The 21,229-nt window shown below is 37.1% G+C and overlaps 1 protein-coding gene across 4 annotated transcripts in view; it reads left to right on the forward strand.

The window, feature by feature from the left end:
• Positions 1–21,229, forward strand: part of LOC103457265 (exostosin-1) — a 227,031-nt gene that overhangs the window by 202,435 nt on the left and 3,367 nt on the right. For all 4 annotated transcript variants that reach the window (XM_017302278.1, XM_008397276.2, XM_008397275.2 and 1 more), the window contains 6 exons: positions 436–568; positions 6,164–6,282; positions 7,433–7,528; positions 12,800–12,892; positions 19,425–19,585; positions 20,783–20,954. In XM_017302278.1, coding sequence (XP_017157767.1) covers positions 436–568; positions 6,164–6,282; positions 7,433–7,528; positions 12,800–12,892; positions 19,425–19,585; positions 20,783–20,954 — 774 coding nt within the window. The remainder of the gene's footprint in view (positions 1–435; positions 569–6,163; positions 6,283–7,432; positions 7,529–12,799; positions 12,893–19,424; positions 19,586–20,782; positions 20,955–21,229) is intronic.

The raw sequence follows: 21,229 nt of genomic DNA on the forward strand, positions 1-21,229 counted from the left end.
GCGTTGCTAGGTGACAGGTTGGGCTTGCCTGGCGTTGCTAGGTGACAGGTTGGGCTTGGCTGGCATTGCTAGGTGACGGGTTGGGCTTGGCTGGCGTTGCTAGGTAACGGCGCCAGTAGAACTAGAACTTTTCCACCAATATTTAGGAATTATTGACTTAAAACAGGCTTCGATATCTTGTTGAAAAGTTACTTATTTACTTTTGTCTTATTTTAAGTGTGTGAAGACATTTGCACTTAAAACTAGATCAAAATACTTGGTAAGATTTTGTGATTCCTTTTAGCTCCAATTATCTGACTTTAGTGGGTTTTTTTACCTGAAATCTGCAGGCGGCTTTTGTTTCAGTTTCTATCCCAAATTAACTTTCGTTTATTTTTGGGGATTTATGTTATTTTTGTCTGTTTCTTGCGTTTTCTCGTCTCCTCCCTCCTCCAGATCATTCAGGACAGAGTGGAGTCTCGCGTGTCCAGAAATCACCTGCTGTGGAACTTCCTACCTGGCGGTCTCTTCGCCTTCCCGCAGTACTCAACTGACCCTGCCCAGTTCCCCTTCTACTACGCCATCCTGGGTAAGCACTGATTCTCTATAGATGTCTTCAAATTACACTAAAAATCCTCAATAGATGAAATATTATTAATATCAGTCAGAATAATTTTAGGTCTTAAATTTTCTCTCATGTAAAAGTTTGAGTTGGGGCAGAAATTTAATACCATTGCTAACAGGCTAGCTACGTTTTTGCATCTGTCTTGGTTAGGTGCAAATTCATAACTGCGTAAAAGGGCCAAGAAGGAGTAAATTTCCACTAAAAATGCAGAAATTTTGAGTTATGAAAAACAATTAATGAAATTTTTAAGCAAAACAAGAAAATTTCTGATAATTTGCTAAAAAAATCTAAAATTTTCAGATGAGTCAGAAATTTTCTTGAAAAAAATGTGGACATTTCTGAGTTTGAAAAGAAGACATTTTTTAAACTTTGTTTTTTCTATAAGATTTCTGAGATTCATCTCAAAATTGTGGAGTTTTTTCTTTTTTTCTTAAGCAAATTTTCAACTTTTGAAACTCAGAAATGTCCATGTTTTTTTCTAGAAAGAATCCTAGACTAATCCTAAATTTTCTGACTTTTTTTTCACAGAAATTTAAAAAATCTGCAGTAGCCCTAATACGGCGTTATGCAAATTTATCGCCTGTTGGCTGGGCGACATTTGCTTTTGCTCCGGGCTCAGATCTGGTGCCAACCCATTCGAGGCTCACTCCATTTTGTGAAAAATAAACTTTCTTCTTGGCACTACAGGAGTTAAGGCATTACATTTATATGTTTGGCTCAGTCGCTGTTTGTGATGAAAAGGTCTAAAACCCAAAGATTTGGCTGAAGGTACATGAAGAGGGTCAGCCGAGGTGCGATTCCCCTCATGAGAACCGGAGCCGAGAGTGTGATTTCACCTTGGGTAGCCCGTTGCACTCCATCTGGTCGGTCCATGTTTGCCGCATTGGCCAGGAAAACTGTAGGAAACGGAGAGCGCAGACAGCTCAGAGGGAAAGTAATGAAGCGTGGGCAGCTGGAGCCAGGAGGCGCACCGTGGTCCACCTACACCGCCCACCGCTGGAGACAAACGAGCGCGAAAGGTCCTTGGAATGAAATATCCAGGCTCCTGCAAGCAAGTCTGAAGTCAAGGACTAATCTGTTGTTTATTTTATTTAGTGCATCCGCAGCGAAACGTGAACAAAGGAACAAAAGTGAGCAATCTGCTTGTGGATGTTTTCAACCCTGATGTGGCCTTTAAATATCCCCAGGTTACTCATTTAAGGTTATTTGAATTCCTACTGAGTGAAGACAGAAAGAAAATCACAACGTTCAGCGCAAAGCAGTGAAAGTTTCTGCAGGGGAGCCACTTTTACCGTGGTTTGAAATTAGTTTTTCTGACAAAAACATCCAGATTAAAGCTGCACTACTTCACTTTTATTCATCTTTTAAAATATGTGGTAAAATTATTACATTTCGATAGCTCATTGGTTCATTGAAGTTAGAGAAACAGGAGCAAATTTCCTCCAAAACCAATGACGTTTTCTAGTTTTTCTTTTGTTTTTAGAAAATTTTGAACTTTTGTAGTTCAGAAATTTTCTTGTTTTTTCTAGAAAAATTTATCTAAAAATGTGAGTTGTGTTTTTTTATAGCAATTTTTCAACTTCAGTATTTCTGAAATTTCCATGTATTTTCTAGAATTTTTTTTAGATTATTAAAATAATTTATTAGATTAATTTAAACGTTTTTATTTTTTTCTTTGACTTTTCAAACACATTTTTTCTAGAAATTTTATTAGATTAATGTAAAAATGAAAAAAATAAAAATTCTAACAAATGTTCAACTTCTGTAGTTCAGAAATGTCAAAATTCTTTCTAAAATTTTCTTGACAGATTTTAAAAAAAATTGGTGGCAAATTTTGGACTTTTGTAGTTCAGAAAGTTCCATGTTTTGTCTACATTTCTGAGATAAGCTTTTAAATTTTGCAGTTCAGAAATTTTTTTATTTTTGCAAAGTTTTGACTAATTTTGGCAGAAAATGTGCTCCTGATTTATCCGTCTACAACGGCCCCAATACATACGGTACTGTAACAACATGGTTACAGTTTTAATAAACAAGGAAAACATATTTTTGATAAAGTCGCATCCTGCAGCTTTAAGACGGAATCCATTTTTTCCAAGCATAGAGATGAATCTTCTGAAGCTTTACAGCTGAACATTTCTCCCAGATTGAAGACGTGTTGAAGATAAAAAGCTCTTAATGTTTGTAATGTGAATCTAAATGGCGTCGGACGGCAGCAGAGTTTGAAACTTTGAGCTGCAGGCTGCGTGGGTGTGTGAGCGGCGACCGCAGCGATTCTCCCTGGACTCCGGCTGTAACTCAGATCGATGTTTGTCTTCCTCGCAGGAGTTGTGGACACTCGGGTTAGGATGTGCAGAGCAGGGAGCCATTTTGTTTATGCCTCTGCAGTAAATCACTATTTCTGCTGCTGCTGCTGGGGGAATAACTTACCGTCAGCGCCGCGTGTTCGGCCGTCTCACTCTGCTACCTTTCCATAACTTCTGATGGCAAAGCAGTTGCAACTTCTGCCTGACATTTGGAAAAAGTTTGACCTGCTGCTCAGACGTTTTGGCCTGAGGAGCAGGACGAATATCTTGATACGACGGCAGAAGCTGCAGCTCAGCTTGAGTTCAGTTCAGTTGTTAAAATAACAGAAAGTTACGCTTTGTTTTCCTTTCACTCTGTATGAGAAAATCACAATAAAAAGATTTAGTTTGTGGCTGTAATGCAACAAAAGTGAAATGGCTCATTAGCTTTGCAACAATGACCTTTAGCTGAGCCGCCAGCCATTTCTCCTTTATTCAAGTCTTTTAATTTGAAAATACTTTTTAAGGAAAAGGGTAAATGTGTAATTATTGCTCAGCTTAGTCGTTCCTGTGATTTAGATTTGATGGATTTAACCAAATGAGTTTCTAAAAATATGTTTTCTTCCATCAATGTGTGGCTCTAATAAGCGCTGAAGGTTTTTGTCTTTTTAAAAAAAGTTTCAATTTTATGGTTGACATTTTAAAAAAGCAAAAAAAAAAATGCTAAAATTAATTTGGTTTAGCGTCTACTATAGCATAAAGCTAAATCTCAGCTGGACTCGCACTTCAGTTTAATTAAAATATTTAATGTTTTAATTTTGAAATTCAGTCCATTGTGATAAATTTTAAAGCAAATTGCATCTGAATTAGTTTATTTCTTTCTTATTCGTTGTTTGCAGTGAAAACGTCATGATAAATCTTACTAGATGATAAATTGTCTCAGAAAATATTGTGATAAACTATAATATTTTTATTTTGAAACCATTTTCTGGTAATAATGCAAGAACACATTCTCAAAAATAAAACTTTAAATTCTAACAAAACTTAGAATTTAACTCTGGAACTGGGAGACATTTAAAATATACAAAATAAACAAAACAGAAATAATAAAATGAGTTATGAAGTCTTTGTAAAGAAATGTATACTTGTTTTGTTCTCAACTAACTCTTTTTTAAAGACTTTTTTCATCCAGTTTTTGGTACAAAAAGAAAAAAGTAAAATAAATTGAAATTATTGCTCTTTTTAATTTATTATGCGATTAATTTCTTACTTATTGCAGCAGACCTGTTGTGTCTTAAAACCAAACTTGGGTGTTTCCAATGAGCAACATTTCTGTAATCAGACATAAATCCACATTTCTCAAACATCAGGCGAGTTTTAAATCATTCCAATTAAACTGCCCTGCTGGAAAACATTAGCTAATTAATATTAATCAGAGCTGCGTTGCTCTTTCCAGGAAACCAAAAGCAGGCGCCCGTTTGTGTGACCCCCACAAGGGCAAAGCTCCTGCTTCCATAAATACCAGCAAGCCCACCTGAGACGGCTGATGGGAGCGTCGGCGAGATGGATAGAGCTGCATAAAGAGCTCTTCACTTCTCCATGAGGATGTGGCTCCCGGTTCCCAAACAGACGGCGTTCTGGTCCCCCTGCAGCCCGGCTCGCTTCGGATGGCCTACATATTCAAACGTTTACACGTCTTCCTCCATTTATCTTTCATAGATTTCTACGCTTATTGTTGGCTGCACACCATCTTTCTTATAATTGCTTATAATGTAAGACTAAAAGTGGTAGAGAACCAAAGAATTGGACTCTAGTAAGAGTATACAATACAATACTTAACACATTTTTACTCAAGTAAAAGGAGAAATTACTCGAGTAAAAAAGTATTTGGTAAAAAGTACTGATCAAATTATCAGTCATATTTAATATTGAAATATTACATAAACAGGCAGGTCAAGATGTAAAGTTATGTGGAAATTTTGGTATTTTAAGGATGAAAATGACGATAATTCATATAAAAAAAATACAAACATACAAAAAAATTAAAATCAGGCAAAATATTAAAATATTTTTTTCCAAATAAATTTATTTATAAAAAAAAAAAAAAAAAAAACTTATGAAACTTTAACAAAAACTACAGGTGTGCGTCTTAATTTTTGGTTAAAACGTTTTTTTCAGTCAGTGGGAAGAAAATCCAGAAATTTTACTGAAGAGTAGAAATACTTCATAATAAAATTACTCAAGTAAAAAGTACAGAGTAGTAAAAATGAAAGTAAAGTTTTTTCAAAAAGTTAGTCAAGTAGAACTTCACCTGAGACCAGGACTGGACTGGATTTGGCTCACAATGAGGATTCAGATAAATGTGTATTAAAGCTGCAAAATGTCACTTTTTCTATTCATATTTGTTAAACTGTCACCATGTGACAATTTAATATGAGGCAGATAATTTATGAAAAGTTCTATCCCTTTCAATCCCTCTCACTTTTCAAACTCAGAAAAACATCAAAGTTAATCTCAAAATTTATTTTTCTTTCAACTTTTCAAACTCAAACAATTCTGTTTTGTTTTTCTCTTAGAAAATTTCTAAAATAATAGTCCTAAAACATTAGTTATTGTGACAGGCTATGTCATGCTAACTAGCTTTAGCATTAACAGGTTGTGCTAGCTGAACTTTGACACCATTGTTTTAGGATTTTCTCCCGCCAACGTGAGGGCTTGTGGGTTTAGAAAACCAATCATTCAGAGAGTTTTGCCAATTTCTAATCACCTCAATTGAAGAAATGTTCCCTGATTTCAAAAGTTTCACCTGTAATCCCAGATTCTAGTGCAGATTCAGCCTCCAGATCGACGTCAAGTGTAATATTTTAATTTCATTGTTTATATATAGTTACTGTCACTTTGGAGAAAAGTTGCATGCATTCATCTGCTTCTGTTTTGAAAATTAAATGCAACTGAAAGTCATAATTAAAATTTTTGTTTATGGTCGCCGTCGGTCAAAACGACAGACAATGGAAAAAAGCACAACCTCTGATCTGAGAACGTTTATAACTTATGTAATGAGCTTTAATAGGTTTTCACAACGTAGAAGCACTCAGTGAATGAGCAGCAACATTAGAAAGACCAAAACCAAACCGACTGGACACAGATATGCTGACGTCTGATGAGAGAAGCGGAGATCAGGATTGATTTGTCCAGAAATCTGTGGTGGAGTCTGAAAAGCAGGATGAGCAAGGTAACCTGCTCATCCTGCTGCACCGTTTGTTTGTTTGTGCTGCAGGTAAGAGCCCATCGCAGCAGTTCACAGCCGTGGTCCATACCGTAACTCCTCTGCAGGCCCAGATCTCCCCCGTGGTGAAGCTCATCATCGCTGTGGCCAAGTCCAAGTTCTGTGCACAGGTGGGAAAATGGGTCCAAACTGTCCCAGGATCCACATAATGACCCATTTTTGCGAGAGAAGCGTAAATATGCTGTTACCTGTGAGCAAGTTACCTTCAGGTTAGAGCCTGCAGAGTTTGAAAATCAAGTTAAAGACGAAGATTAATCCCATCTCACATGATTTAAATCATTTTCATTATGAGCCATATCAAAAGCCTGAATGTTCTTAAAGGGCCGGTTGTGCCAGAATATATTGATAAAACTAATTAAGTTGTTAAAATATCGATAAATAATTGTTCCTCCAGGATTTTATGATTGATTTAGTGTTTCTTTCAAATCAGAATTGCATGTTTTGTGGTGACTATTTAGAAATTTGTGTAAGGAATTTGTACAGTATTCTCGCTAATAGACGATGTTAAATGTGACTTTTTTATTTACAGACTAAAACTTGACATCAAATAAGACTGCAGTCATTTAAACAATGTTTTTGACCAATTTTGAGTAAATCTGCAGTAAAATCAGGAAAAGATTTGTTGATTTTGTGTGAATTTTGCAGATTTGTGAAAAATTGGAAGATGTAATTTGGAATCTAGAGGGCCACATAAAAAGCTGCAGTGGGCCAGATTTGGCCCCCGGGCCTCGAGTTTGACACCTGTCTTTTAAATTTACAGTATTTTGTGGAATATTTTTTAATTTTCTAATTTACAAGTTTTTAATTCCCTTGAAAAAGTCTTCGTTCCACATGGACTTTCACTCTCTTCCATTTTTAAACCAAAAACTTTATAATGTTTCTAATTTATCTTTGGATTTTTTTTGTGTGTGTTGCTAATAGTGCAGATTATCTGCGTTTCCAGACATTCTTCTTTGTGAAATTGGTCAGCTTGAGTTAGATTGGATGTATTTGATGTCTGTAAACACCAATTCTCCAGTCTTGCCACAGATTAATAGATGGACTTTGACTGGACCATTCGAACTAAACGCATCTCCAAGAAAAATGGCTTCTTTACAGACTTTACCAGAACAAAGATCCTCCATTTTTCCAAATTATATTTTTAAAAGCATCCAAATTTTTGCAATTTTGTGCTTTATTTCTGACTCCACATGCATAAAATAACATCCAGATTCGCTGATGGCAGCATGTCAACCAGCTCCCTGTGTGTTTTTCATGTAGGTTGTGGTTTTGTGGAACTGTGACAAACCTTTACCTCCTCGAAATAAGTGGCCCTCCACCAGCGTGCCTCTCACTGTCATCGAAGGACAGACCAAGGTAACAGCTGCTGGCTTTCTGCATCCATTACTGTGGAAGTCGACTTCAAGCGATAAAAACATTTATCTGCACTTTAAAAAGATAGTTACCAAAAGTTGCTCCAGGAAATTAAAGCCCAACATTAAAGCCTCAAGACTTTTTTTTTTTTTTTTTAAATACAACCTTCCATACAAAGACTCTTGTTCCTAAAGTTCAAGCTTACATGAATAGTGTCGCTTCTTCCATAAAGTCTCCTTTTCATCTCCTGGGATTTGAGGTTGTACTTTAGGTGTTGTTTGATGCTTTTGAGATGCTAATCAGATAATCCTGGTTGGTTGAGAAAAAAAAAAAAACGCCTTGTTGCCACGGTTACACATCAAACCAACTGTCTGAAGGTGAAAAAGTAAGAGCAAAGATCCTTTCAGCTGCACAGTGTCCAAAAGTCTAGAAAAATGAATAAATCAGAGCTAAGCTAACAGCTAACAAAGCAGCGCAGTTCTAGAAAAAAACAAAATGCATCTTTTACTGCCTGCCTCTATGGTATAAATGACAATACTTTGTCTCTGTGGATTAAGTTAGCCGTTAGTTTTAATGGGGGGGGGGGAGGGGGGGGGAATCTGGTATTTATGAAGATATTTCAACTAATTTTCGTCGTCCAAATTTGAAATTTTATGTTGATCTAGGAAAAGTTTTTAAAACTAGTCCTGAGCATCATATGTTTAAATATAATTGAAATTGGACAATTAGTACTTACAAATAGTGATATCTACTTTTAATTTACTTAAAGGGGACCTAGAAATTCAGATTGTGCTCTTTTCTGGACTTCCACTTGGTTCTCAAAAACAAATCTAAAAAAAAAAAAAGCACCCAGCTGTTTTTTGGTTTCTGGAAAAGGAGCCATTTCAAAAACGTCCACATTATTAAGTCACCCTGCCCGTTACCTAGCAACCCCAGCAGAGTTCCACCTGTTACCTAGCAACCCAAGTAATCTCCACGATGTTTGATCAGCAGGTTTTACTGCTGTACAATGGCTGCTGGAAAATATAAGTGTTTTGATGACTTACCATCCATAAACCACTTCCTGGGTTATGTTTGTTTGTGTAGGAGGCTCCACTTATGCTTTTCACGGTTGTATATCTGCGTATCTGCTTGCAGCTATTTTCACGTGTGTGTAAACGTTCAGTTGGGTCTACAGCAGGTTAAATGGATTTAAAGTGACAAGACGCCCTGAAACGGCTCATTCTGAAAATAATGATTTTGTGCAAAACATTTACTGAACATGTTTTTTAATAACCTTTAGACCTCTCCTAACCTGCATAAAGAAGCATTTAAAAGCTTTAAATGCGTAAGGAAAATAAAAGTGAAACTTTTTTTCCATTTTGTTGAAAACGAATAAGAAATTTACAGGCAGAGAAGGTTTTAAATGTAATCAAAGCCGCATATTTCCAATATGTCTGCCTTTAAACGTACCAGGAGTCCTTTAACAGAGCGGAGGACAAGATAAATGACAGTTTAGTTTGATAACCATCTGTCCTTTGCCATCAAATGTTTTATTGTTTCTGGGTAAAACAAACACTTAAAGCAGTGAAACTGGAGGATTCCAGCTTTTATTGTGAGCTATAACAGTACAAATCTGCGGATATTGTTATTTGCAGCATAACTGGGTAATAGTCTTTCTTCAAGAATACCCAGAAGCTGAATAACCTCCCAGCTGTTTCGGGTACTTTTACACTTTAAATTGTTCTGATTTTCTCATTAGTTGCGACCGCTCAGCCTCTCAAACACACACCCAGCCTCCCACGCGACCTCTATGTAAACGTCTCTCTGTGTGCGGCTCTCGTCTCGTCGGCTAATTGCTTCTGTTTGTTTTCATGTAAATGTCTCCCCCCCTTGAAAAACCGGGGCGACGTTTCCACGGGTGACAGTAAAAAGCCTCTTGCGGTGCGTGCGGTCCTATAATTAGTCATGCGGTATATTGTCGTGCTGCCAGGACAGATGCTCTCGGGTGTGTTTGCTTCAGTTTCTGTTTGCTCCCGCTGTAATAACGACAAACACGCACGCTCAGAAAGTGTCATTTGTCTCAACGGGGCGCAGCRGCACAGTAATTTGTTGTTGGTTATGACTGTTTCTACTCCATAATGCTGAGTGTTACACTCCATCAGCAAACCTTTACTTCTTCTCTGTTGCCGGGCTCAGACTCCGCCTCACTCCGCTGTTTTTAATCTCTGTCAGATCAGCTGAAAAACAGGAGCCCAGACTGCAATCACTTAGCTGCAGACGCAGCCAGCCTTGAGGCACGATGACTTTTTTAAACATTGTTTCAAAGGAAACATCAAATCAAAACATATTAACTTCGACATAACAGAATTAATGGGAGTTTCATCCATAATTTAGCAACTAAGTGATCATAAAATGTTAATTATTAAAGAAATGATCACTCTTAAAACTGCAAATTGATCTCAAATCTGAAGAAATTTACGAGATGAAAGCAGATATAAGCCGCTTTAAAATATGCAGAGAGTGAAGGGAGGTGAAGAAGATAACGGACCACTGAACTGCCAGAGGTATCAGCTGGATCTAATCTGAGTCCAGAGGCAAAACGCATCGACGCCGGCCGGAGGGAAGCAGTGGGGGTGGGACGGTTACCCGGACAACTACAAAACCGCCGTGGAGTTTGATTCAGCCGATAAGACGGCTCAAAGCCAGCATTTACTGTAGCGAGAGCAAAATGTTTGAGCTGGTAAACAGAAACGACAACAAACGCTGAGGACTGATAGAAATATGAGTCTAGAATGTGGTTAAAGATAAAGACGCTGCATGGCGAGAATCCATTTAGTCTACGTGATGATTTTAAACTCATCACGTTTGAGTTTAAAATATCTTCCTAAATTATATCGTATTAAATTGCTAACACAATTTTAGGCATTTTCTTTACTTATTTAATGATCCGTCTTTGTTGTTCTGGGCCGCTCATTATTTTATCTACAAATACATTTTTGACTTAAAATATCAGATAACGCTCTAAAATAGAGAAAATCTAAGTAAAAAGTAAAATTACGTCACTCAGTCAGTTTGTACCGAAGTGTTTGTCTTCCTGGCTGAATTTATCACCTGACTGATGATTATGTAACACTTTAATCCCAAAAAATAACCTTAAAGTGATTCTGTAATGTAAAATCGCACGTCTGCTTTAAACTGACGTGTTTTTAAATGTCCTGTTTCAGGAAATGTCTTGATAAGTTTGAACTCTGCGTCTAGCAGCTTCATAATCTAAGGCGATGAGCTGAGTGATCCTTCAGACATCTACGATCTTTGATAAACTTCTCTTAAAACCATTTCCAGGAATCTGACAGCAGCTAAAATGAAGATTAATTTAATTGGCATCAAATCTGGGCTAATTCAAGATGAAACCAACAAATATTAAAGCAGCGGCTTGTTTTTAAGGCTCCTGGGTGAAGAAACGTGCAGCCGACCTCAGCCTGCACGCTAATGCATCATGCTGGCACATGTGTAATGAACTAAACCGGCTTTCTACTGAAGGCTTGTGCCTTCTTAGAGTTTCCTTTTTACGCGCTGATAATGTTGCAGCTGCAGCTCCTGTCGGCACATTTACACCATGTCCACCAAGGTGACAACAAAGCAGTGATGATCTGTTGCTGTTTGTCTATTTTAGGGTTTCCTTCAGGACTGTAAGCCTGGCGGGCCGCCAGGTTTTATTTGTCCTCACCAGGCTGAACGATGTTTAATTTATTTTATTTTTCTATTTTATTTTTCATTTCATTCACTCAATAATAAATAGGAATAGTTGAGATAACTATTAAACACTATATGTATTTAGTGATATATTGTTTAATTATTCTAGTTTGTTTTATTACTACATGTTTCTATAGTTACACTTATAGTTTTAATGAAATCAGTAACATTTCTTTGCAAAATTGACTGTTGTCTTTGTACAATGACAATAAAGTTGAAGTCTAACTAAAAGAAATCATGAATAAAAAGGTATAAACTTATATTTTCCCCTTATTAACATGAGGAGAAAATTGGCTATTTCACTTAGATTATTAGATATATTTCAAATACACAAAATAGCATCAGCTTATTCGACGCCATATCGCTTCATCGTTATGATTTTTAAATTTCTTTAAAAACCAAAAAGAGATTTATTAATTGTTTTATCTTGCCGTCAAGATTTTTCCATAAACCGATATCTTTAACTGAAATATATCTTTCCATTGTCCAAGTTGGTGGAATCAACTAACTCGCTCACTCTCTGGTTACCTAGCAACTCGCTCACTCTCTGGTTACCTAGCAACTCGCTCACTCTCTGGTTACCTAGCAACTCGCTCACTCTCTGGTTACCTAGCAACAACTTGTTGAGTAACTGGCACAGCAGCAGTTTAACGTTTTGCCTTGTAACTGATTAAAACTAAAAAACAACAATGTGGAGTAAAAACTGCAGATAAAACCAGAAATGTCACGTCACCATTTTGGCAACATTTAAAACAATTAACAATTATCAACATCGACTGATATGAAACACAAATATCTTGATACGTTTTTCAGCCAAATTCAGTAAAACTGATATGACAAACGTCATTTAATTTAAAGTTAACAAAATAGCCAAGTAAATTAGTACTTTAGAATTTATCTGGAAAATTATTTACGGGAGGCTAAATATGCTAAAATTAGTTAATGCGCTAAATGAAAAATTAGCATCTAAGGCCTAAAGATGCAGTCCAGTAAACAATCAGTGAAGCTCATTAGAGTGCAGATAGTAAATTAGATAAATGTGAAGTTAATTTACAAACATATTTTTAGTTGACTGTATCCATGTTTGTTCAAAATAATGCTTACATGTATTCAACATTTTTAAGGTGAGGAACCAGAACTTTCCTTTTCCTCAAACATCAATTTCTGTCCCTTCATTTGTTCTCCAAACAAACAGTTGAATAATTCATGCTTTAATTACGAGTCAATAACTTCAGCGGCCATCTTTAGGCTGATGGATCTGGGCCCACAATGTTTTCTGTCGGGCGCTGAATTGATAGTCACACAAAAGCTATTAGGCGCGCTCGCTGATCGACAGACCCACAGCTGGGGGTGAAACAACTATTTGTTTATTAAGTTCAGATTTTTTACGTCTCCCTACAAATAATCATTCAAAAATGAAGTAAATGAGATTTATTTGACCTTTTTAAAGCTGCTTTGTCTCTGTGGGAACTGAAGTTTTTCTTGTTTTGGATTCATTAGACTATATTAATGTATGATGGTGTCCGTTTTGCTCTGCAGACGATGAGCAGTCGTTTTTTCCCGCACGACGACATCATCACCACCGACGCCGTGCTCAGTCTGGATGAAGACTCTGTTCTCTCAACCAATGAGGTGAGTTATTGATTACAAACCAGAGAACTTGGACACAAATACTTCGTCTAGAAAATGAGGTGAGGCAGCCATGCTGTCAGCACACGACGCCACTAGACAAAGATTACAACTTCTGAATTAATCTCGTCACAGTCAGTCCTGTTAGCGCACCGTTCTCCCACCCAGCGAAGGAATGCAGTCCCACAACTTTAATTATTAAAAAATAAATGACTTTCAGTAATTCATTCAAAAGGTAAATGGTTTTGGTCAGGCTGCACAATCACTCCCTACAAACTGGGTAAACTGAGTTACGCTAACTGTAAAACATTAGCCCTGCTAACGCTAAAGCGCTACACTAACACAGTATTTAACAGAAGCTAATGCTAACGTGTTAACTTCAATTCAAATAATGTCAGTTTAAATGTCGGTTTGATTCTAGTTTAATGTTTTTAAGGTTCTACAAGCTTTTTGTTGTTTGATTTGATTTACTTAGCGTAGCTTAACAATTTTCCGTTTTGTTGGTTGTTTGTCCACAGTTAAACATTTTAATTTCTGTTGCATTAAGCAATATAAAAAGCAAAATTTGAACCAACATTCAAGCATTAATCATAAACATCAGTTCAGCTAAAGCACTATACCAACATGCTAATTGGCTAATGCTAAAGCGCTAACTTTAATTCCAGTTATATCTTCCCTTAAACGACTACAACCTTTGAGCACCATTTTAAACATCACAGTAAATGTTCTTTAATGCCCTTACTGCTAGAAAAAAGAAATAATGTGAGAAAAGGAAATGGATCTGCTGTGTAAACAGTCCCCCACTTCAAAATAAAAGCATGGATATAAACAGCTAACTAATTAAATAATACTTAACAGTTGATAACCAAAACCTAAGCACAGATTAACTTTACTCACAACCTATTAAATTAGTGTTTTAGAATTTATCAGGAAAAAGTAAAAGGAACATAAGTTAGCAAAAATGCTAAAGCGCTAAACTGAAATTAGCAGATTAGCAGAAGTGTGCCCACCACTGTAAGCCTTAATAACATTTTAAAAAGAAATGTCAGATATCTATCATTCAATAAAATGTTCATACATCACAATCACATACACTTAAAAAAACAACAAACAAACCAAAAAGTATTTTAAACATTCAAAGTGAATGTTTTTACAACAGTATAAAGCTGCAAATTAATAAAATACCTGCAAACATTTATTTTTAACATAGATGGGGAGGTAAATTATAACAATGTAGAATATTATAATAAAACAAAACCAGTCAAAAATCCAAAACCTCACTCAAATGCTCACTTTCAGTTAAAACTGGGACAGTTTATTGGTAAAAAGCATTTTTTGTCCTCTTCCCACTATGATCTCTGTCTCACTTCCAGTCGGTTTCAGCCAGTAGGAGGAGGAGGTGATACTTTGACACAGTATTGATCGGTGATGAAATGGCACAAGCCGTCCACGTAAAGTCATGAATAATGATCAGAATAAATGAATTGCCTCGCGTTGCTAAACGGTGCATCAGCCACTCAGAGGTAAACAAAAGTGTTTTACTGTTAAAAGGAAGCTCAACCTGCAAGAATCTGGTTTCTTTTTTCAAAATTCTTCTGTTGATGACTTTAAAGATGTAAGAAAAACCTGAAAAGTGAAGAAGAAAGCAAGAAATGGAGAGGAAGGAGAAAAGATGGAGCAATTAAAGGGACAGAATGCATAGCAACAATTACGGCTCAAAGAGGAAAGTAAAGAGCCGGCTGAGTAAGATTTAATGAAAAACAAAGTGCTTTCATGGAGTCCGGAGTTTTGCCAGAGCCATTACCTCAGCGTCTGTATCATTACTCTGTCAGAGCACATAGAGTATATTTGATTAAGTCTGAGATGTTGTTAAAACAGAGGATCAGAAACACTCCAGTGGCATTCATTTAAAACAATTTAAAGAACCGCGAGTCGTCGTACCAGGGTCCATTTTAAAGTACAATCTGATGTGTTTTCAATCAGTAAATGTACTAAAACTAACAAAAACAAAACAGATTCACCGCCTGTGGAAGATTATAAACTCCTGTTCTTTAATAGGATTAATCAGATTAATCGTGATGAATCGGTTATTCAAATAATCGCCAACTGATTTAGTAATCGATTAATCTTTATTTGTAGTGACTCAAAAATGGTGAACGACATTTTCAAAGCAGTATTTCAGCTAAACCTGTCAAACATTTTTACATTTTACATTTAACAAGGGGAAAAAACAAACTTAGTAAATATGTCACAATACATTTTTACTAGACGATAMATTTTCACAGAAGTTATTGCGATAAATGATAATATTGTTGTTTTGAGACCATTTTCAAGAAATTTGATTTTCAATCAACTTTAAATTCTAAYGAATATTTAACACTGTAAGTGAAAGAAATTTTAAATATTTAAARTAAATAAAACAACAAATAAAATGAAAACCGGCCAGTTGAGACCAGAGAACTAGACTGAAGACTTTTATCGTCTAGTTTTTGGTAGAAAAGAGAAAAACGATGATTCATGCAAATGGAAATGATTGATTTTGCTCTAATTTATCATGTGATTAATTGATTTATTGATTATCGAGACACTCCTAGTTCTACCCAAAACTCAAGCTGCAGTTTCAGCTTCACCCAGTTCAGAGTTTGTGAAAAAAAATCTATTAATCACATTTTTCTGTCTAATAAATAATTGATTAGTGGAAATAATTGTCAACATATCAGCTCTGCTCTGCACTGATGCTGCACCAAGCAGAAGGAGCTGAACCTTTCACATTAATGTTGYATCTTTAATACAAGAATCAAATTTAACACAAAAGGAATGGCAATTAAAAAWTTTTTTTAATAGATTTGAATTGTATTTCTAATATTGCACAAAAAAAGGTTTACATAAAATCTGCAGAATGGGCCAATTTTCTTATCMGATTAATTGATTAATCATTAAAACAGTTGATAAATTAATCGGTAACTAAAATAATCGTTAGGTCCAAGTGGGAGCAGCTGCTTTCTTCCTGAAACGGGAGCAATAAGAAGCTAATCAGTGAATCTCTGATGCTCTGACCAATTCGTCCCTCCTGGTGCCCTTTAAATACGGTCAGGGAATGAGAAAAWCGCCACGATTGAACATTCATTAGCATTTTTCATATTGCATTATTTCAGCGAAGCTTGACTTTGCCAGTTTGCTGATTACGTTATTTCAGTTAATTAAATGAGTTTTATTCCACTAGGAGAGATTAGAGGAGATGAAACAGACGCCTCTCATTCGGTGCTGCATGCAGGAATCGGTGCAAAACTRCAATTAACCTGCAAATGTTAAATTATACGTTACAGTTGTTGCAGCTCATGTTAGATTTCTGAATGTAAATTTAATTTCAGTATGATTTCAAATGTTTTTACTACTTTACCTACTATTTAACCACTAAAGCACAAAGTTACCAATACTTATATATTATTTCTAACCTTTATTGATCTAAAGCTTTACTCACCATCGTATGAATCAACACAGATTTTGTTCTCCTTTTGGATTTTAAGTCTCAAAAAGTAAACAGACTTCAGATTAACGAACTATCTCAAAATCAGTTTGTCCAGTTTAAGAAAATTAGCTTTTAAAAGAAGCTTTTTAGGGCCTCTTGAACATCCACTAACTTTCTATTTTTTAACACATTTGTTAATAATTTCTGACTTTGTCTCTTAATTCAAACTTTCTCACTGATTTTATGAATTTTGTTGCTGATTTTTGTTGAGAAACTATGAATTTAAGACAGAATGACATCAGTAATGCTCTTTTTACTAGTTTTCCTGCTGTTAAACATTTATCATTTATTAAAAGTAAAGCAATAGCAGGTAAATCTAAAACATGGGCTAAGTGATTATGGAGTTAGCATTTTAAACTATCAGCTGGTATGCTAATCTTACTAAAATCACAGTTTTCTTCTGCATTCCCATCAAATTCTGATCCTTAACTCATATTTCCAACAGGCAGCAAATTTAAAATATGTATTTTTGTTCAGCTATTATCAATAATCCCATTGGGATTCAGAATATCTTTAAAACAAGACTTGTTAAAGTARAAATACTGGTTTGCACCAACAGTAAATTCTCCCTAYGGCTGTCATAGTTATCAAAAACTAACAAACTGAGAAACWTTTCCAGTATTCATTRCCCAATACTCTGACCTAAAAATGAAACAAAGTATGAAAAAATTCATTAAACTGAATTAGACAAAAAGTCAACGAAATAAATTACAACCCTGGTTCCTCTAAAAGCAGAAAAAAGCTGAGTTTTTGCAAGTTTTCTTCCAAATAAGTCAAATACCTCAGGCTCAACRGAGCAACAATMTCTGAMAAAGAAAAACASTGAAACTGAAGCCRGTACCAGGGCTTACAATGCCTTGTGCCCGTCTCATCTCATGACATTGGACACATTAAACCCAAATGTTAGGAGAGATTTGAACAGATCTATTGCTAGATTGACCCTCTGATCCGTAGATCAATGTCGGCCTTGTAGCATCTATTAGTATGTATAACACAAAGTTGTACTTTTATCACTTCGTACGACATCTCAATGACTTCTGTGTTAAATCACAGTAACTGAGCTGCATTCATTGCAAATTAACGGACTAATCTTTAATGCCCCAACAACAGAAGTATGAATAAGAATAAGGAGTCCTGTAATCTGTCATTGACGCACCATTTTACCTCTTCATCACCGAGGGGAAAATTAGATTTGCAGGATATTATTAATCCTTTCAGCCCGGCCGTGGAGACGTTWTGACGCGCTCAGACTCAACCACACACGCCGCCAATTGATCGGCGGCTGCATTGGGAGCGGCAGCTGCAACCTTTCTCTCGGCTTAGCGCCGCCGCTTTACAGTAATTGCTCACACGATTCATGACAGAAGCCGCAAGGTATCACTAAAGAACATCCACTTTCAGGGCTCTCCTCCCCAACGCCGGCTCTTCTTCCGTGCAGTTGTGGTAATTAATTTTCTGTCCGCTTCCCCAGGTGATGTGCGCGCGCCGGTGTCTGTGTAGCCAAGTATTTCATTATGTGCTGATCCCCTTATTCTCTGGTGTGTCTGCCCGCGTGTCTCAGTGGTGCTTTTGAATTCAAAGGAGGGTCTTTGTCAGGTGGATCAGACTCCTTCAAGGACGGCCAGGTGCTCCACACAATCCCACATAAGGTTTCYACTTTACTGCTGTGTTTTTGTCATCGATAGGAATTTAAATATTGTTCATCTACTTTTGTAATCTGGGTTGTTTTTTTTTAATATGGTGAAAAAATTACAGAAGAATAAATAAACTTGAGTAAATACAATTGATAACTTTGCTAATTAAAGATCTTACAGGTGAAACATTACAGTTGAAGTAAATTCACATTTTGCACATTTTTATACTTTCATTTTGCTTTCTASTGCTTCTAAAAACAGACCAAATGCTTAAAGAATTCACCCAGCTGTTTTTTTTAGCAACAAGTTGATGTTTTTGGTGTCTGAGGAATTATCTTTGTCAGAAGCCTCCAAATCAGCACACATTGACCCCTCACCTAGCAACGCCAGCAGAGTTCCGCCCGTTACCCCGGCAACGCCAGCAGAGTTCCGCCCGTTACCCGGCCACGCCAGCACTCCCGTTACCCTGCAACACAAGCTTAGCTCCAGCATGTTTGGTCAGCACTGTATATGCTGTACAATAGTCAAGTGTTTTATTGTTCACTTGCCATCCAGAAATAACTTGCTCCATTCTTTTTGGTCATGCAGGAGGCTCCACTTCTGCTTTTCAAAGCTTACTGTTGTAGAATTGTTTGCAGCCATTTTCACGTGTGATTGTAAATGTTGAGTTGGGGGCTGTGGCCAACAGCAGCTTACTTGGATTTAATGTAATCTAAGAATGATTTAGTGTAAAACATGTTCTGTTCACCCGTTGTCCTGTCCTAACTTGTTTAAGGAATCAAAATAAATCACTTCCAACACGTTTGGAAGCCACCGTAATCCTCACAGAATCACTGATGCTACTGGAARTATGKGGAGTTTTAGCATTGCAATATTTAGACTGGGAAAATAAAATAAAATGTTGACGTTCGCCGTCCACCATCAAAGCTTTAGCTCATTTCAGAATTTTTTAAGTTGCTTTTTGTGACTCCAGTTTGACTTCATGTTGGAATTACACACATCAGAAACACTCACCTGCTGCAGGTAAAGCACCAACAACTAATTCCCAGAAACTCCACCTGAACAAACCTTAGCCTGTCATATAAAACGGCTCCGCCTGATTCGACTTGTATAGTTTGCTGCAGATTTCCCCACACAGCTACGAAGACGGCTGGACAGATGAAAAACATTGGGCCCAGTCACCTGTAGAGGCAGAGCTACATTAAAAGTGGAATCATTACATCGCATTTCTGTTGACAGCTGGCTCCAAATCTTACACTGTGCAAAGCTAAAGTGCTAAAAGAGAAGRAAGAAGGCAACTGCTGTGATTTCCATTTACCCTCAATTTTCTTCTCTTTCCACCCTGGCTSTCTTTGCTTTTATGCTTCCCCAGGTGGACTTTGCTTTCATTGTATGGCAAAGTTTTCCGGAGCGGATTGTGGGTTATCCGGCGAGGAGCCACTACTGGGATAGTTCCAGATCACGCTGGGGCTACACCTCCAAGTGGACTAATGACTACTCCATGGTACTTACAGGAGCAGCTTTTTACCACAGGTACAAAGCCCTGAATGACGTCCAGCTGACCAGAAAAAGCCCTGCACTTATTTTTATTCACAGAATCCTTCTTTTACTCAGAATATGCTTCTAGAAATACAACCAGACAAGAAAATGGCAAATAATAAGATGCATACAATAGACATGTCTCTTCTCATTAACTATTTGCATGTATTTCTGTGTTTTTATCTAAACTGCGGATGTCCCAAGTGATTGGCAGCGCTAAGCCCCGCCTCTTGGCTCCAATTGGTTGTTTTTGGTGCATTTCTTCAAACAGCATTGGTAGCTCAGAGAGGAAGTGGAGATTATTATCTCTATTATAAACTGTCACAATATGGAGATAATTTTAACAGATGTGTAAAAAAAAGATAATCAGGTGTTCACTAAAGGAAGGCTGTTGTAGGCAATAAAATGTTTATTTTGTTGCTTTAAAATGAATTGCAATGTTTATTTGYAACTTTTACTGTATTTCTAATGTATAAAAAAATGTATAAATGAAAAATCAGCAGAATGTGCCGATGTTTTATCCACTAATCATTGCAGTTATTCACCGGATGTCAGCTGCATGTCGGCTGTGAGGACAGATGCTGTCCGTTGTTCACAGTGAAGCTCATTCTGTCATCATTACTGTTGGCTCTTTGGGTCAGAATTGTTCTGCAAGCGGCTCCAAGCCAAACCTTTAAAACGGCCACATTAACCGTTTTCATTCACTAGAGAATAACGTGAAACAATAYAGCTTYCTCTACTGCCCTGTTATCTAAAAGTGTTTAAAATGTGATACTAGTAATGAAATTTGAAAGAAAAAAAAGTGAAGTTGGAGCATGTAGCAGAGCGGTAAATTGAACAGCCGAGAGTGTTCCTCTCCAAAGGGATTCCAGGCGTCTTGTCTCGCAGATAAACGGCTTTCTCTTCGCTCCATTGTTTGGATGCTGAATGCACCTCCTTAGTTCTTTTGTTATTTCGACTCTCAAATGCCAACAAAAGCAGACAACACGAATTAGAGGTGGTGTGTGTGCGTGTGCGTGTGTGTGTGTGTGTGTGTAAGAGCGAGCGAGTGCAGACCTTGGCAGGGAGGTAAAAGACCTGACAGTGATCTAGTGTTCCCACGCTGCGAGAGCAACACAACAGCAGCTCTGAATTTAAAAGACCAGAACGAGGAATCCAGAACGCTGAAGCTCTCTTCACTGTGTGCATCAGATACTACCACTTCCTGTTCACTCACTACATCCCAGCCAGCCTGCTGACCATGGTGGACCGCATGGCCAACTGCGAAGACATCCTGATGAACTTCCTGGTTTCAGCCGTCTCCAAGCAGCCGCCCATCAAAGTCACACAGAAGAAGCAGTACAAGGAGACCATGATGGGCCAGGTGACGCAGTTTCACTGAAACACAAGAACACACAACACACTAGATTAATAAAATTACYTSATTCACTAACAAAGGCAGCTTAGAGCTTCTTTTAGTGTTGTAGTTTGGCCTCCATCCAGCAAAGGGCGCTGCAGGTCATCCTTAAGAGGAGCCAGTAGACACGGAAACAAAGATGGGGGAGCCATACCAGAATGGTTAAGTATGAAGGTGTATTATGGCCATTATAGACAGAAAACAAAAAGAGAAGTACATTTCTGCCAATTTTGAGGATAATC

This window comes from Poecilia reticulata, linkage group LG21 (assembly GCF_000633615.1).
Source record: "Poecilia reticulata strain Guanapo linkage group LG21, Guppy_female_1.0+MT, whole genome shotgun sequence".
Classification (NCBI taxonomy): Eukaryota; Metazoa; Chordata; class Actinopteri; order Cyprinodontiformes; family Poeciliidae; genus Poecilia; species Poecilia reticulata.